This window comes from Chrysoperla carnea, chromosome 3 (assembly GCF_905475395.1).
Source record: "Chrysoperla carnea chromosome 3, inChrCarn1.1, whole genome shotgun sequence".
NCBI classification, from domain to species: Eukaryota; Metazoa; Arthropoda; class Insecta; order Neuroptera; family Chrysopidae; genus Chrysoperla; species Chrysoperla carnea.
The window spans coordinates 39294922-39314643 of record NC_058339.1 but is presented as its reverse complement, the minus strand read 5'-3'; the positions used below and the strand labels follow the sequence as shown (position 1 = coordinate 39314643).

The 19722-nt window shown below is 28.7% G+C and overlaps 1 protein-coding gene across 1 annotated transcript in view; it reads left to right on the top strand.

Moving 5' to 3' along the window:
- LOC123295464 (ankyrin repeat domain-containing protein SOWAHB) overlaps window positions 1-19722 on the top strand; it is a 260344-nt gene that overhangs the window by 45859 nt on the left and 194763 nt on the right. Inside the window, exons 4-5 of the mRNA XM_044876830.1 lie at window positions 8758-8796; window positions 10013-10117. Of these exons, the coding sequence (XP_044732765.1) occupies window positions 8758-8796; window positions 10013-10117 (144 nt within the window). The remainder of the gene's footprint in view (window positions 1-8757; window positions 8797-10012; window positions 10118-19722) is intronic.

Sequence of the window (19722 nt, the reverse complement as noted above, 5' to 3'; positions counted from 1 at the left end):
TTAAACTTGATGAAAACAATCTTTTCTGTAGACATTTTTTGGCATAGAAATTAAAATACAATGGTCAACAAGGTTTTTTCCCAGTGATAATGAGACTATTCATCAACCATAGACGTTTCACAGCTGTTTAACTTGATTTTCTGAGATATATATAATATAGAATTGCGAAGGTTAAAATATTATTCATTGTTTTTAAAATATATTAAACAATTATAAAATGTATTTAAAAGAAACCCATTATTTTTTCGGCCTTATGTTTATGCCAAATTTTATTTGAAACATATTTAATAAAAAGGAATACAAATGTGAAAGTACATAAAATATATTTAATATTTTCAGCATTTACTCTCCACTTGTATAATAATAATTATAATAAAATCGTGAAGAGGATTGGTTTGTCTTAATTCTAAATAGGTATAATATATGCACGTGACTAATATCAATGAAATGAAATCATTAAAATATTACATTTGTTATTAATTGATTTGAAAAGAAACTTCAGAACAATCTTCTATTCAATTAATTATCTTTATATTTATGTTGGTATGAATGATATTTTATTTACTTATATAAAAGTACTTTTTAAAAATAAATATACAGTACAACCTTATTAATTCGAATTTCTTGAAAACTCGAAATTTTAAAGCGTCTCAAGTTTCGCCTTATGGTTACATTGATTGCTCCCTGTTACAGGTAGAATTCAAAATAATAACAAGTGAAAACTAACAATTGACTGAGTTAATTGTTGAAATTCCATGTATACAGTGTTGATTACTCTATCACATTAAACATATAACTAACACATAATAAATGCCACACATACATAAATGATATTCCCATATTAATACATACTATAAAATTTGCATTTAATGTTTGCCCTCCTGAGCAAACAGTAATGTTTACAAAAAAATGTTTCGAACAAAAGTTGTTTATTTACTGATAAGGAACATTTTTTTATATTTAAACTTATGTTCTATCTCTAACGGCTTACAAGATAGGTCCTACGGACCCGAGACCTAATTGACCTATGTTGCTCATTTACGAACTCGATCTTACTTTTTACGCCCTGAGTGATTTCAGCTCGATATCTTTTTTCGTTTTTGAGTTATCGTGTTCAAAGACGGACGGGCGGACGGACAACCGAAAATGGACTAATTAGATGATTCTATGAACACCTATACCAAAATTTTGTTCGTAGCATCAATATGACAAACTTTTTTTTTGTTTGGCGATCCTTTAAGGTCCCTTTACCACTGCTCAATGCCTCCGCTTTAAAGCGACCTGACAATTTTTTTTTCTCTGAGACGGAGAATTTTTAGAAGTCCAAAAATTTCATGTTTTACATTTCTTTCTCACAAACAATCAGTCAACGAAGATTAAATTCTTGAATTGAGAACAGTTGTAACATTGAGCTGTAGAATACAATTTTGTACTTATAAATACGTCTTTCTATTTTCAGATTTCAATACAAATATCTTTTATGATTGTTTGAATCCATTTTGGCTAAATGCACAACGTTAAGCCATTAGATGCAACATTATATTTATTGTAAATAAGATTTCAGTAGGTATTCCGAAATCGGCTCACCATTTGTCAAATCAATCTCATTATCGTGTTTTTGAGTGTAATTTAATGTAAAAAAACTTTTGAGTACAAGATAATCTTAGAAATGATGTTTTTCATAATTTTGGTTCTTGGATCTGGATTTTAGTTTTTTGGGTAAGCATTTTTGTTAATATCTCAAACACTGCTCAAATGAGCTTAATAAGCAATCATAGTGGCTCTGTATTCTATTTGAATTACTGAGTTTGATTCAACAAAACAAGACGAATTACGAAGTCTAAACACTGGTCTTGCTTATCTAATCGTTAGCCCAACCCTGCCTTGAACATTGTTGTTTCATGATTAAAAATGAAAACCTGATTTTTGAGTTTCATTCAGGAATATAAAAAAAAAAAAAAAATTGAAATGTTGTATTCATAAATTAGTCAAAATCAAATATTTCATACAAATCCATTCATAATGTCTGAATGTACAAACAACACATGTTTTATTTATAAAATATTATGAATGAAATGTAGAAATTTTGAAACAAACAGTCGACAGGTACCTAAATGATGATTATTTTATGTATCGTTAATAAATATTAACTTCATACGTTTATAAAGTTTATTTTTTATGTTAATAGCATTCCAATCAAATAATATTATTATGGCTGTAATTTTAAAATGAAGCATACAAATGAAGTCGATTCTCTCTTAAATTAGTTATGAAAGCTAAATAACTATAGATTTATGGTCAACTAGCTGATACCCACCCGCTTTGCTGGGAAATTTCTCCTTTAGACTATCACGTTATAGCCCTCACTTATCCACATTTTTGTTCACAATTTTATGTATTTTAATTTTTTGAAAAGTTTTGCCCATGATATTCGCTGACATTGTAACTTTTTTTAGCTCCAATCATTAAATTAACCTGATTTTTATACTTTTTGGATCAAAATTACGCCATCTACTGAGTTTCATGAAATTCAAAAACAAAATTTTTTTTCCGATTTTATCAAAGAGGTGCGTACCCCTTGGTGCGAAACTGCAAAAAATTTTTTTGTATCTCCAATTTTTTATAAAACTCAGTATATAAGGTAATTTTGACCCAAAAAGTACAAAAATCGTTTGCATTTAACGACTGGTTGAATAGTTTTTGAGATGGGTCCTTAAAAAAATTGCAAAAAATCGAGAAATTTTTTGTATCTGTAATTTTGGTAAAACTCAGTATATTAGGTAATTTTGACCCAAAAAGTTCAAAAATCGGGTGCATTTGACGACCGGTCGAATAGTTTTTGAGATACGCACTAAAATCGGACTGAACATTGCGATATCTCAGAAACTCTGCATTATAAAGTCTGTTAAGTAGTTGATTCAAAAAGGAAGAATTTTCATACAAACTATCATCCCCTTTTCACCACCAAAATTATAGTTTCATATAATCTTTCATCTCCAATTTGACTCTCTTAAAGAATGAATTTTTATGAAGAAAATTAAATAAACTTTTGTCTTAAACCAGGAGCTCATATAAGATATAGTTTCAGATTTTCAGGTTTTTTTTACAGGGTTTTTGAACTAACTCAGTCAATTGTTTATTTTCACTTTTTTTTGTGTAATATTGAATCAATTTGTAAATCATCAGCTACTGACATTTATAGACCCGATTGGTTGCACATTATAATTAAATGTTTTTACTAACACACGAATAAATTAACATCCGAAGATAGGGGCAAATTTTTTGTATACAACTTTGAGTAAGTAAGTGTAAAGCTCTCTCTTTTGAGTAAACAATTCGACATATATTTGTATATAGAAAATCTATATAAATTCATTTTAAAAGCAAAATTTTCTAATAAAAGTTTTGGAATATTGTTTATATTAAAAATAAATTATAGGCGTCCAGTGTACACATATTCACGCGCTTATAAACAAAATATATTTCAAATAAAAAAAAAATCACCTCACCTTTTCTTCACATATACAATAATAATTTGTTTAAATTTTTTTAATGTCATGTATTTTGTCGAAATAGACATTTAAAAGGTTAAACGAACACATAACCTGTCAGTTTTCTAACGTTTGACTTATTATGTGACAATATATTTTAAAACTGTGTTTTATAACGTACAAAAAACATTCAATAAAATTATAGTACCTATGTCAGTCGTGCCCTACGACTTGGTCCTTGTGATATTACTTGAGTATTTTTATGTTAAATTTCGTTTTTATGTGGTTTATCCTAAGAGTTCCCCATTGTACCAATCCTGGCCTTAAATTAGGCCTCAAAGGCTCCCAATCTCTTTCTTCCAGTTTTATCTTCGTTTGAGAACAATTAGGGGCACAATGTGGGAAATATTTTTTTTATTAGTTTGATAAATTAAGCTAGGGCTCTATGGTCAATCATACGACCATCTAGTATGGGTGGCTAACAATGTCACCTTAAAATCGGAAGTCGACTAACCAGGAATAATAACTTGTAGTCGGTACAGTAGAATATGTTCCGGCGCTGAGAAAATAACAACAGGCTAGTTCTCTGAAACTCCATCAAAAACGCTTCGGAAGCTATTTCCAGTAACTAAAAAGTTTACTTTAACTGAAGTTTTCTTATTGCTTTTATTTTATTTGTTGTTATCGTGCCTATTTATTGAATTTTGTCGTTCGCCATTAGCATCAGCTTGCCTATTTTGGGACCTGATTTTATTTTAAAGGATCTTTTTGATCATCCATAATTAATTCTTTCTGCAGAGAGTCTGTTTTCTACCCCCCACTCATAGTTTCGACATCGATGCTTTTTTGGCTAGAATTGAAAATTCATATTATTTACTGGATCATCCTATAGCACCCAATTCCCCCTCCTTTTTTTAGTTTATATTCGTCTTTTTTATAATATACAAATAAAATTATATAAAAAAATGTTACGAGTTTCCTATACGATTTAGCAAGTCATGTTTAAATTACAAAAATAAAAAAAATGTAAGTTAAGTTAACGATGTTTGTCAGTCAATATAATCATTTAGAGCATTTGATTAACATGTGTAATAGCAATTCATATAAAACCTATGTATGCATAAATAAAGGAAAATGGATATTGTGATAACGATACAAAATTAAAATCACCCTTAAAAACTATGCTAATCATGTAAAATTATTCTTTTATTTTGATTATTTAAAAACAACTGTTTTAATCATGTTTTCGATATGATATTATTTTTCGGGTTCGTTCGTTTCATAGTTTTTAACGTGATTTTCAAGAAAACAGATTTTCTTATGATCGTTTTCCTGGATTGATTTGTAAGTTATATAAAATTCTTTGAATCAGTTGTTCAAAGTACTTTATTAACAATATTCTCTCTATATATTATAACTGCGAAAGTAGGGATGTTTCTTTGTTTGTTTGTTTATTTGTTTGTTACGCTTTCACGCTAAAATTAGCGAATGATTTTAAATGAAACTGTACAACAATATGGCTCATACTTCAGACTAACAAACGAGCTATAATTTATAAAGATATATTAAAACAAATAAGAAAAATAAAAAAATAAAATTTAATCTGACATTCACTATTTTAAATTTTTACAGAAATCTTTAATTTATGGTTCAAAATGATGCTCATAGATGGAACAGATCTATAAACATCTGTTCCAAAATTGAACCATAAATTAAAGTAATCTGTATAAATTTAAACCAATTCATGGCCAACTTTTCTGATATACTCAATGAATTATGACTATATTCAAGAAAATTGAAAACTGTGCACATCAAGAGAGGTGGAGCCTATAAAGCGGTGTTTTTTTACTTTCAAGTCCATATCAAGCTAGTTATAACTTCAGTAATAACTTCTCTATGGTTAATAAAGTATATAAGAGCTTTTTTTGTTTTAATTTTGTGATAAAACGGCTTTGAAAGTAGAACCAAATCTATAGTTAAGGTCTTGTAAGGATTGAGAAATATTTTAATTTAACTGTGTAAATGGGCATAATGTATAAAATTTTCAGATAAAATCCAAACAAACACAATAAAATAATTTCATATTTAATAAATTATAATTTAGGCTACCACATACTGATAAATAATTTATTTTTTATAATAATAATAATTATTATTATTTAGAAATGATTATTATGGTTATTCTTGCTATAAACCTATAGTTTACATGTTTATATTATATTTGAATACGCTTTTATACAAAAATGAACATAAATCAAAACACATACACCATTTATAAACATAATCAGCAACCAATGATGACTTGCGAATTTATGTCACGTGATCTTATCATTATTCACAATGCTAATTGAACATTATTTAGTTATTTTTTTATTTATTTTTTATAGTATTACGTTGCATTTTATTTAGTTTTATTTTCTATATTAAAATTATTGTTGCCCTTAGTAAATACTTTATATTTAATATTCTGATTAGTTTAATCATTTAATCAAGCTGTGTGCGCCTGGGTACACTTTCGTTCACATGTTTTCAGTCTAATTTCATTATTATTTTTGATTTATTAAAAGTTTGTTGTAACTTAATTCATGCAATCTCTTTACATTCATCCACAGCTAAAGTGATGTAAGTACTTGCGTCCTTTCCATAAAACAATTAAAAGATCTTTACAAATTTCCTTGAACGGGGTTAGCAAAACTTATGTTAACATTAGTAGGGAAAACAAGTGAAAACAAACAATTGCCTGAGTTAATTGTTGAAATGCCATGTATAGACAGTGTTGATTACTCCATTACATTACGCATATACCTATACATGTTACACATACTAATAGAGAACGATAATCCCAGATAAATATATCTAATTTGCATCTAATGTGTGCCTTCGTGAGTAAACAGTAATGACATTTAAACTTTTGTTCTATCTCTTACGGTTTACAAGATGGTTCCTACGGACCCAAAACCCAATTGACCTATGTTGCTCATTTACGAACTCGACCTCACTTTTTATGTCCTTTTTGAGTTATCGTTTCACAGACGGTCGAATGGATGGACGGAGGAACGGACAGCCGAAAATGGACTATTTAGATGATTCTATGAACACCTATACCAAAATTTTTTCGTATTTCTCCACGAATCTTGAATTTTTTAAACCATCAATTAGAAATTTAAGCTGTAAAAATTTAATACGAAACTTTGGAAGTCGTCTCTTGGTATTCACTTAAGATTTATCAGAGAGAGTTTATTATTATAGATATACTAGTTGTACCCTACCATGCTTCGCTGTGGGATATAATCGTTACGTGGAAATAGATGGCAAAGTTTTGACGCTTGTAAAATAATCCGATACAGATATAAGAGCAACGAACGGAAATCAAAATGATTCCAGAAAGAATGTCTTAAGCGATTACCTAAATACCTAAAGCGATTATAAATTCTTCAATAATATAAAATACTTAATATATTATTCATATAATGATATTGAAAACTTGAGGTGTTTATCAATAATATGTTTTTGATTTTTGCAATTTCATACTTTGTTTGGGAATTTTAAATTGGTATTTAATTTTCAAATAATATATCTATACAAGGTGTTTAAAATTGAAAATAAATCTAAATATGTAATTTGATTTGTTTTTGGTTGTTATTATACAGTTTCACAAAAAGACTAAAACAATTCACTCGGATTGGTTAGGTATTTCCGAATCTTGGTATCTTAGCAAGTATTTAAAGAGCATCCTTGATTTTATAAACTGATCGCAACTGATCATGCGATTGACTTCTGCACCCCCAAAGGAGATTTTTCACATAGTACAAATGCCATTCGTTTGGCAACGGTTTGATCATCCAAAATTTATTTGTTTGGAAATCCATCAAAATAAAGTTACTGTGACTGTTATTCTTTTCATAACAGATTCTGAATTACACTTTTCCATATATGTATCTTATTTTAAAGTAAATATGACGTTGTCGCTTAGCTTTCGCTTGAGACGGAATTTTCGCGTAATGAAATATTTTAACAATATAAGTTGTTAATGGAATATATTCTGTAAAAAAACCATATATTTCGTAAGCCGGTGGCATCATAAGACCGGTCATCGCGGATTTGAAAATCTCCGATAAAAATCGATTGTTCAAAGTCATACGTACAAGAAACCCTCGGTGAGCTTTAACTTATTAAGTCGAACAAATGATATTTAAAAAAATAATAATTTTTCACCGTCATCGTGAATTTTGGTCAGCTTAGGTGGAATCGATAGGAAATTTTATGCTTTTTTAGAAGAAAAAAAACTTTCTAGCCGTAAATGTCTGATTATCCCTTTTAAAGGGTTTAACTGACGGTTAAATTTTACCGTCATCACGGAAATATTTTTTTTTTTTTAATTTGTTTGTTTTGAAGAAAACAAACGGCTGTTAGAACAAACAGCAAAAAGTTGAAAATATCAAGCTTACCAATTTTTTTGCATTATTCACCGCAACCCTTCGGACTTTAACGGCCAAAAAATTTGGTAAACTGTTTCTAAAAAAGCATAAAATTTCCGATTGATTCCACCTAAGCTGACCAAAATCCGTGATGACAGTGAAAAATTATTATTTTTTTTTTAAATAAACATTTTTTTGGTTTGATAAATTAAAGCTTACTGAGGGTTTCACGTATGACTTTGAACTATCTATTTTTATAAGATATTTTCAAATCCGCGATGGCGAGGTTTTAATGTCACCGGCTCACCGTCTTATAGGTATGCCTTGCGCTTGATGAAGCTACTATATTATTGATAAATTAAATTACATATTTAATTACTATTTAATTATTTACTTAATTGTACTAGAACTATATATTAATAATACTTTACATTTTTACTACTGTGTAAACGTAATCGTTTTTATTATTGTTGATAAAGATTGAGTAATAAATGAAGACCTTGTACAATTTTTAGTGTATTTTAAAGTTGCTATCATTTTACCATATTCAAGCTAGCAAGATAATATTTATGTCATTATTATTTTATGTGTGTATATTAAGTTTGTTCAAAACTATTTTAGTTTTAAACTATCATCATGTCAAAAACTCGTATTAAAGATCTTCAGTTTGTAATTCCAAAAAAACATAAGGTTCGTAATTTAATACTAGTTTGTGATAAAAATGTTTAATGTCTTTTTTTTCCGAGTCTTGTTATTGATTTCAATTGTAACATAATAACACATATGCTTCAAATAAATTTTCTATGAGAAGTTAATTAATGCTATGTTTTTTTTGTTTGCTTTTATAGGGACCTACAGATGAAGATGATGGCGCTTCTGTTACCTCTGTAAGTACAAAATATTTTAAATAATATAATTATATTATTTTGTAACAACTCAAAAGGTGTAATACTGTGTCCAAAAAATAAGGTGACATTTGAATTTAAACTGCGCGCGTTTGTTGTGTATTATGAATTCCTTCCGCCCGGCCAAACAGTCAACAAGGAATATTATTTGATCGTTATGCGTCATTTGCGTAACGCTATCCAGCTAAAGAGGCCGGAATTGTGGAAAGACAATTCATGGTTTTTACACCACAATAATGCACCATTCCATACTGCATTCATAATTCGTGATCATTTCGTCAAAAACTTAACCCATGTCATTCCACAACCACCGTATTCACCGTATAGAGGAGATTCAAGGCGCAGAGAAGACGGAACTGAAGGCAATCCCGGAAAGTGACTACAATCATTATTTCGAAGGTTAGAAAATCCGGTGGCATAAGTGCATTGCATCGGGAGGGGATGAAACTGATTTGAAAGAATAAATAATTTTCAAAATAAATATAACGTCGCCTTATTTTTTAGGCACAGATTACCTATACTGTAGCCCTCTAGTCAGAACGAGAATTTCTCTGGCTAGACTAACTCTTCCATATACAGCTCTCTAGATAGATTACAGATTTTTTAGATAGATACGGCCTATCTAGAGAACGTAGAATAAAAAATAAATACTTAAAAAAATTAAAAATATAGCGAGCGACTTTAACAGTCGGGGCCCATTTTTGGTAAGATTGGACTCGGTGAGTTTTTTTCAAAAGGTTTTTACAGTTGACAAAACATGTTGTAAGTGATTCTTTTACGCTTCCATTGAATTAAATTACGTCCAATTTAAACGCGCATTGAGAAAAATAGTAAGAAAATCAATCTTATTTAATACATTATATTTTTGAAAAGTTCCAACGTTAGTTGCAATGACGTTGGATTACACGCTACTTGTGACATACAGGCTTACATGTGTCGATTTCACTGTTTAAATTTATCGCTCAAATCTCTTTATTTGAAAATTTTATCGGGACTCATTGTTTAAGATAACAATACGAAGTTATAGCATTGACTTTTCGTCAAAAATTGACCAAATGTTTTATTCACCTACGATATTAACTCGAATGATAATAAAAAACAAATTTTTCAAATAGAAATCGGTACATAAATAAATTGCTAAATTACCGTAAATGATTTCTATTTAAATAGGCATTAATGTCTTTTTATTTTAAATTAGCTGGATTCAACAAAAACTCGTGAATGGGTTGTGAAGGCAGCTAAAGGAGACTATCAAGGATTAGCAAAATTAGTGTCGGAAAATCCCCGTCTAGTGCGCTATAAGGTGAGTGAAATCATCATTGTATATTATTCCTGTGTATTTTTTAAATTTATTTACATATGGACTTTAGGTCAAAAGGTGAATTTTAAAACTAAACAAAAACTGACTGAACTCTCGTGGCAATATTTACATTCATTTCCTGTAACAAACATTTTAAACAATAAAAGAATACAACAAATTCTTAAAATAATTATATTTGATTGTGAAATGTTACAAAATGTATTGTTAGTCTCATATAGTGTGATCAAATAAAAAAAAAATGGCGTCAATTTTTAGATAATTCTGAGTTCGGAGAAAAAAATTGAATTTAGTAGATCATTATGATACAAATTGAGGAAACTAAAATCCAACATTTTTTGATGGTCGGAAGGGGTCCAAAAAAAATGGTAAAGTGGCCTAATCCGGTCTTTCGCGTCAGACACCGTCGGATTGAGTTAAAAATAAAAAAGTGTTCAATGAGCTTACGCGCCTTAAAAAGGCGAAAAGAATGAGCTGCGAATGAACCCGATTGGTCCATCGATGTCCCCACAAATTGCAAAAAACCATCGATTTTGCTCGAAATTTCAAAACTTCATAGCTCTTGTTGTTTTAAAGATTCAAAGCTGAGATTTAAATGGATTGTAGCTTTTGTACCCATGAAGTATCACACACAATTTCAGCAAGATCGAATGTATACTTTTTGCAAACCGCAGCTGAATGCAAAAAACAGGACTTTTGTAAAATGGCCCTAAAAAAGTTGTGGTGCGGTAACGCGCTATTTTTTTTACGCGATCATATGCTTCAATAGTTAAAGTAATACCTACTTAAGTGCCAACCTCTCATCTTAAGTAAAAGTTAATAAAATATTAATTTTAAATTACTATTATTTTAAATTATAACATTAAAAATAGGATGGGAGTAATGGGAGCAATTATTAAGACAATAATGTCACATAACTTCTGTCTCTTAATAATTGCTCTCATTACTCCCATCCTATTTTTCATGTTATAATTTAAAATAATAGTAATTTAAAATTAATATTTTATTAACTTTTACTTAAGATGAGAGGTTGACACTTTAGTAGGTATTACTTTAACTATTGAAGCATATGATCGCGTAAAAAAAATAGCGCGTTACCGCACCACAACTTTTTTAGGGCCATTTTACAAAAGTCCTGTTTTTTGCATTCAGCTGCGGTTTGCAAAAAGTATACATTCGATCTTGCTGAAATTGTGTGTGATACTTCATGGGTACAAAAGCTACAATCCATTTAAATCTCAGCTTTGAATCTTTAAAACAACAAGAGCTATGAAGTTTTGAAATTTCGAGCAAAATCGATGGTTTTTTGCAATTTGTGGGGACATCGATGGACCAATCGGGTTCATTCGCAGCTCATTCTTTTCGCCTTTTTAAGGCGCGTAAGCTCATTGAACACTTTTTTATTTTTAACTCAATCCGACGGTGTCTGACGCGAAAGACCGGATTAGGCCACTTTACCATTTTTTTTGGACCCCTTCCGACCATCAAAAAATGTTGGATTTTAGTTTCCTCAATTTGTATCATAATGATCTACTAAATTCAATTTTTTTCTCCGAACTCAGAATTAAATTATTCAAAAAGTTAATTTGATCATATCACATAGTGCTGCCAAAAAACTGCGGGAATCCATGTTATACCCTAGTCAGTTGAATTACTTCATATGGCGCCATACTACCCCGTAAATAAAAACATAGGTCTTGATGTCTCAAATCATATATATTGATAAAATCTTTTCTTTTTTTTAAATACTATTTTGTTGATATTTTTGTTTCATTAGTCATATTTAAACCATAAACATAAAGGTTTGGACGATCTATACCAGAGATGAAAAATTTCGCCTCTTACATAATATAATTAACATTCAATAAGCGTCAATTGATTTTCAAGGGAAAACCAACAAAACAGTGACCTTCATCTATGGGTTCAAGTAGGAACATCTGTTGTGGATATTAAATTCGACGTGAACTTTTAGGGATCAGTTGAAAATTAACTTATGATCATAAGTGGTTAGAGGTAAAGCAACATTCAAAATGAGTCGTAATTTTCGATAAGGAATAATTTCGTTAGAAAACCAGTTTTTGTAGGTAGTAATAATCTTAGTCATCCGTTTTAAAAGTCATGGTCAGTTTGATCATTGGTTCTTGAGATATTGAAGTCAATATATTAGGTCTTTGTTCCGCATTCTAGCCCCAATCTGCCTGAGTTTCAAGTTTGATAAAGTACTCCAGACTTTCAAACTATCTCATATGTTTTGTCTTTCTGATAATTGTACTGAATTTCTGTCAAATTTGATTGGTTCTTGAAACGGTTTTTCTAATCCAAATATTAGTTTAATGGGCACACGTTTTATTTTTATGGTGTTATTCTATAGAAGGCATCTGCAAATTCATATGGTTTTTCATAAAAATTTTTCTAATAAAAATATCATTTTTACGGATCAAAGTTCCATTTCCGCGGTGTTCTTCTATGTAAGGTTAAATTTTCGGGTATTATCGTTTACGATATTTCACAAAACGATTGTTCTCTATGTAAAAATAACAACCGGCGTTCAGTATATAATGGCAATGCTAGTTTTTGATGAATTTTATTCCTCTAAACGGAAGGCCTCTAAAAGTCCACTTTTGTATGTCAATGATTCAACTACAAAATTTTTTAAAAACTTTTGTTTATATTCTAAAAATATATTTAATTCATAAAATTATAGTTTTTTGCTAATTTATTATGTGGTTTTTGACCACAATCAATTTTATAAAATTTATTACGATACATGGAGACATCAACCTCATTAAGCCTTTTAATTTATTGTCATACAAATTCACATTCCTATTTGGTGGTGGCATCAAATCTAAAATTTTGACATTTGATACTTCCACAAATTTTTTATTGGCGTCAAAAAATGCAGGTATCCCAATTTTAAGATTAAATTGAAAATAGTTTCTTAAAGTTAAATTAAAAATTCTGTTATATTAAGTAAAAATTGCAAAATTCAAATAAACAAGCCCTAAAATAAAAATCAAATTGAATTCCATTTATCTATTTTATAATGCATGATGAGTCTCTGAAGATTTATAAACTTTTGTTCAGTTTTGTGTTTTTCAGTGTGTTTTAATTATTGACTTTCGAAGTAATCGAGAATGAAAATTATCAGCTAGATTTGTAAAAGCTTTATAAAGAGCCCGAAAAATTTATTCTTTGGAAAATTCGTGAAAATGTAGCGTTAAAAATTCAATAATAATTTTTCGATAATTTCTTAATTGATTATTTGAAAATCGGTTAACTTCTTTTTAGAAGAAGAACAAAATCAGACATCAATCAATTTTAACTTGACGGACTAATTAGCACTGTGCCCGCCAGGACATGAAGGAAAAGTTTGGCTCTTTCAATTACGCCCCTGCTCAATGATTTTGCATTATCTAAAGACTTCCCCGTACAAATCTTCGACAGTCGCTTCACATTAACAATCTTCCTTTATTAATTTATAACCCTTTTAAATCAAACTCCATAAGCTCAAGGTCCGTGATTGAAATTTTGTCAATCAATACATTAGAACTAGATTGATACTTCATTTTTCAATCAAATATTTCATTTTTAAACGTTTGATCCGGAAAAATTAGAGAATATATTTATATTATTAAAAAATATAAGTAAATATATATAAAATATGAAAAATAGATACAACATAAATACTAACAAACAAAAAAACAAAATGTCAATATGGTATAAATTTGTAAAATTTGTTAAAACGACACTCAAAAACATGAAAACCTTTATTAGCAAAGATATATCTAAATATATATTATAGTCATCTTTAAATGTAGGTTTTAGTAACAACTACTTACCAAAGGTACGCAAATGTGACATTGATATATTACAAATAGATTAGCAAACAAAACCAACCACTGTCAAAAATGCAAACAAAAATATTATCATCAAAAACATAAAATTAATGACCTGGAGTTGACTTGTGTATGTATGTGTGTACAGAGTGTCCTTCTTAGTAGAAAACCTTTAGCCTTTTTTATAGATAATACAAAAATAATTTTTTTTCCAATTCTCATTATTCGTTGTGTGCGTAGTCGTGGTAGGGACAATAAAATCGATACCAGCGCTTCCAGTAAAAAGTTTGGCGATAAAGGAGACTGTTATGACTAATTTTCAATTCTTTACATGTTAATGTTATAGAAAATGTCAAATCTAAATTATTGAAAAAGTAATTAAACTTAAGGTAGTACCAGCATGAAATCACTTTTCGACAGATTTGGCCGAATTTTTTTTCTCGGGTTTATAATAGCTTTATTTATGAATTCCTAAAATTTCATAATTTTTGACCGTTTAGATCGCGAGATATTTAAAGACAAAGTTCGCGATTTTGAGGGTCATGTCCCATTTAAAGCATGTAAAATGTCCGGTCTCTCCAACTATTTTTTATGATATTATTATATATTGAAGAAAAAGTAGAAGAAAATGTTTATACAATACAATTCTAAAAAAAAAATTTAGAAATTAATTTTCACTTTCGAGATATTAATTTTGACGTAAATTGATCGAAATTGGGACGTTGGCATAATTATTTCCCATTTTAAACGGTCAAAATTTCTGAAACTTTGGGAATTAATAGTAAGCATTATTAAATTCTTAAATTTAATTTTTCGTTAAATTCTGTCGAAAAAAAAATTGTACCATTGCTTTAACATAGAAACTGCAAATACCATGCTGGTACTACCTTAATGCATAAAACATTGTGAAAATAAGAAATCAAATTGCATAATTTTTTTTTTCAAATGTAAATTATCATAATTATTTATTTAAATTTGTGAGACAGTAATATTAAATTTTAAATGTAAGTCATAAAAGAGAATGACCAGATCAACACATTAGTTATGGTTTGGGAATCGAAAATTGTAAAACGATATACTGAAAAGTGGTTATAAAAATATCAAGTGGGGCCCTAGTGTTTTATTTTATATTGGTTAAGAAACTTTTCAGTTATGATGCAATGATCTTAATTTTATCACATAAGTGTTTTTTTCGTTATTATACATATTGAATGTGACACTCTGTACGCATATATGCCTGTATATTTAGTAAAGTAAGCCAGGTACACTTCTTTAGTATAACTTCTCTAATAAATACCTTAATTTATGTGACAGTTTTAAAGATTCTTATCTTTGTTAACTTATCTCTTGTATAATATACCTACCATTATACCATTTTTTGTTTTGTTTTATTTTTTGAAGGCATTTTATTTTTCTATTATGTAATTAATATGTTCTAAACTTCCGTCTCAAGTTTGTTCTCAAACTTGTGTAGTATGATAAATTTTTTAAATTATACTTTTGGTATAATAAAATAATATTCATAATTTTTGAAATTGTCTTTTTAACGAATATCAGTATTTTGAGTTTTATATTTGATACATTATTTGGTTTATTTTAGTTTTTATATTATATTTTAATATACACTGGTCCCCAAATTGGGCCACTTTCCCAAAATTTCAAATAATTTTCGTAAAGAATTGGATCGGTTTCTTCTACACCCTATTCGAAAATTCTCCCTTTCAAGCTTTCCAATAAAAATAATCATATAAAGCTTCAAAAACAAAAGTTTAAATAAATTATGTCTTAATATTCTTACAAAGTATGATCACCTACAACATGATACAAAAAATTGTATGCAAAAAATTCAATAAAATCTTTCGAAAGCTTGTTCATTTTTCTTTAAGATGTGCTTTTGTAGATTACCTGCCATACGTGCTTTTTTGATCGGGTTATTAAATGACGAATCAAAATTGATACCTTTGAATTTAAATTGTTGTATGAGAAATTTCGCCCAGAAATCTCTGCCTGAAATCATTCCAAAATTGAAAGTGCCTTCTTTGAAACCCTTTTATTCAGTTTTGCTTCGGACGCGCTTAATTCGATTAGGAAAGGTTCTGCGATCATACTTAAAGCTTATTGTAAAGAAAATTTAATTTTAGTGTATTTTTCCGATCTTGATACATGGTAAGAAATGCATTTACTACAATACTGGTATGGTATAGAGACAGATACATATAGTGTCTATGATAGCATAAGTAAAATTACAATATTGAATTGGGATATCCACCAGAAATATTGTTATGGGTATCGCCAACCGGTAAGGTGCTGGCACCAATACTGCATTCACTCGCCTACCATAACTGTTGTTAATGTTACTATTCCCTCAATACAGTATACAGCATGGCGTACACACAGATACTGACATTAAATTTTTTATCATGTAAGGGATAATAATTCTCGTCCTTTTAAATTACTATACAAAGCAGTAGGAGATGACAAAAATGTTAAACTTATCATTTGAAAGTCTAAGACGGATAAACAGCTATCTGGATAATACAGATCAATTTAGACGGAGATACAGTTATTCGAAATTTTCAAAAATAACACAGATCATTCTGGTATTTTTATCAATAATTACTAGAAAAATGGTTAATTTTGATATCACAAACAAGATTATCCTTATGTTTTCAATGTATAGCGATTTCCAACCCACCCTGTATGATCCTATTTTTCTAAGCTCTTAATTTTGGTGGTGATTAGTGTACTTTTTTAGACCTTCTTGAAAATATATTTTTTTTCAATATCAAGATGGATATATAAATTTCCAAACAAGATGTAGGTACAAAAAAAAAATTCATATAAATCTATCATAAAAAAGAATAATTTCTTGATAACTAATATAATAATAATTTGTTTCCTTATTATTTAAACAATATGCCTTAGGATTCAAAATTTGTTTTAACGAAGTTGATCAATAAAATATACACAATTTATATCTCCTACATATAACATTTCCAATCGTAATAAATATTAAACATATGTATAAATTTATTATAAAATTGCTACTGTTTTATTTAATATATATCATTATACAAAAAAAAATATCTTTGTGTCCTAAAGCAATAATCAATAAATAATTGTAACCTAATCGGTTTGTATCAGATAATCATTATTTTTTTGTACCTTTATAATTTTTAATACACTATTATTTTTGAAATAATTCGTAGGTATAGATCGTTCATTTTTACGTAGACGATAATTAAATGATGGAACCCTCTTTGTTAAATTTTAGCGGTGCGAAATTGTTATTGTTGGTTTTAATATCAAATAAGTTAAAAACATAAACACTAAAGACAAAATTTATAAGTATGCAACTGTGTGTCTATACTTTTTATATGTATAGATACAATGTCCTAGTATTGTACACTTTTGTCACAGTACATTTGAATATAGGAGCATGACACATATCTTCTTAATACCGTTTTTTCTAAGCAACTATCTCAATTGCTTATGAAGAAAAGCAAAGCAAAATTTGCTGTCCAATTTCAACCAAAATTTTGGTTCTCGTTTTGGGTTCTTTAATTCCAACCCGGGGAACTCTTGGGGTATTAAAGCACTGTTTGAAGTAATTAAATCAATGCTGTTTTTAATATGCTAGATATTCTTCAAATGATTTTATTTTAGAAAGATTGAATGACTCATTATTGAATTAAAAAGTAGCAAATAATAATTTCTATGAGTCACTCATACATGACTATAAAACGCTGAAGACGCTTAATTTGAAATATTAAGGATGATGCGGAGCGCCTCAAGCTTTTACATACTGTCAAGTGACTCTTGAGTGAGTTACTCATAGAAAGAATTACTTTCTACTTTTTAGTGCAAGCTTTAGTACTTTAAAAAGTATTTTTTATTTCAAACTAAGAAAGGGTATATAGGTATGTGCAAGTTGTGGAAGCGATGAAAAATGAAATGTCATCCGAATTACAAACCCTTTCATTTGAAATCCATATAGGAGTGCATAAAAAGTAACTAGACTGTCATCCCTGACCATACAAAAACTCCAAGTTAAATAAAAGCTTGTCAAAAATAATTAATTACGTTTTTTTCCTGATAATATTGAATTGCCTTTTGTTACCTTTTATATTGAATTACCCGCTTACTATACCCGGAAAATATGCGATTAAATAGATATTGACAACACCGATCTCACCAAAAACTTTTAGTCTTTGTGTATCCGTAGCAAAGATCGATTTGAAAATCAGACAAGAATAAAATGTATAGTTTTTCTTTGAGATTGCTATTATAAATACCCACTTTAAGCATAAATTTGTAGATGCGTATTCTCTGAATACCAAAATTTATTTTAGCCTCCTTTAAAATGAATTTTTATTAATTTATCTAACAGCAATTATACTCAATGAGATTGATCTATCGTTAAAGTAATCAGCTAAGGTATTTTAATTGATTGTTTTCAACACTAAAAACTCTTTACTTTTATTTAACTAAAATTCGTTTACATAGGATAGGTTGTATCGAGGTATACTACCTACATAGGTAGGTTTTGTTAAATGTTATTTATTATTAAATATTTTATTTATTAAAACTATTCGATTATTGATTACTTCAATTATGTATTTATATAATTAAATTTTTTAATCAGTTAAAATATTATTGGTATTTTAATTATTTTTATTATTCATTCTTACACATTTGTTATGTATAAACAAATTAATTATTTCAATGATTACCTTTTTATTAATTAATTTATAATTCCTTAAATAATATTTTTCGTATCAATTTTGTTAATATTGTTAATTAATTTGAATCCGAGTCACTATTTTTTGCATTATACCTTTGCTTAATTCTGGCTTTTCATTTTTCACTCTCGATTTCTATAAAACGAAGAAAAAGCTATCAATTTTATTTGCACTCTGCAGTCACGACGAAATTGACTATTTTTTCGAATATATCCTATAAGTGAATTTATTTTTGAAGAAGAATTCAAATCTTGTGCGATCATCACAAAAAACATTATCGTGAGAGCATATTTGGTTTGTATAAATTGATTTTCCTATATTTTCTTCAAGTTTTCGACGTACGTACATTTACTTCAACATCCATTACAACATACGTGTTTAGAAAATAATAATTTGCAAGTGAAATTTACAAAATTTAAAAAACCTCCGACAAATTTTTCTGGTACGGGAACCTAAACTCGCATTTGAAACTTATCTAAGAACACTCTCCATTAAATTGCCCTTTTCCTTAAAGCATTTTCTAAACTGAGCCGATTTGGAAAATCATGGCCAAAAATAAACAAAATCGGTTTATCCGTTTAGGCGCTGCAATGCCACAGACAGACAGATACAGACATACACACACTCATAGCGGTCAAATTTATAACACCACTTGTTTTTAGTTCGGGGGTTAAAAATACTATTTGTTGCCATGGAATTTTTGAAACCAACAAGTTGACCTAAATGTTTATGCTTGAATATTTTAAAGATAGATTATATTTGGTACAAGCTATACCTAAACTACCCCTCGATCTTGTTCTGTAACAACGAATTTTAACTCTTTTTTTTTTTAGTTTTCGAAATAATACAAATTTTGAGAATATTTTGAATAGTACATACAACTAACTATATGTGCTTCGTTTTACCTTTAAGTAGAAGGTTTTTTTAAATGCTCCTAATTTATTCCCTTAGAATATGAATTCATGTATTATTTTACATCAAAATTTTCTATATTATTTTTTTCCTCTCTAAT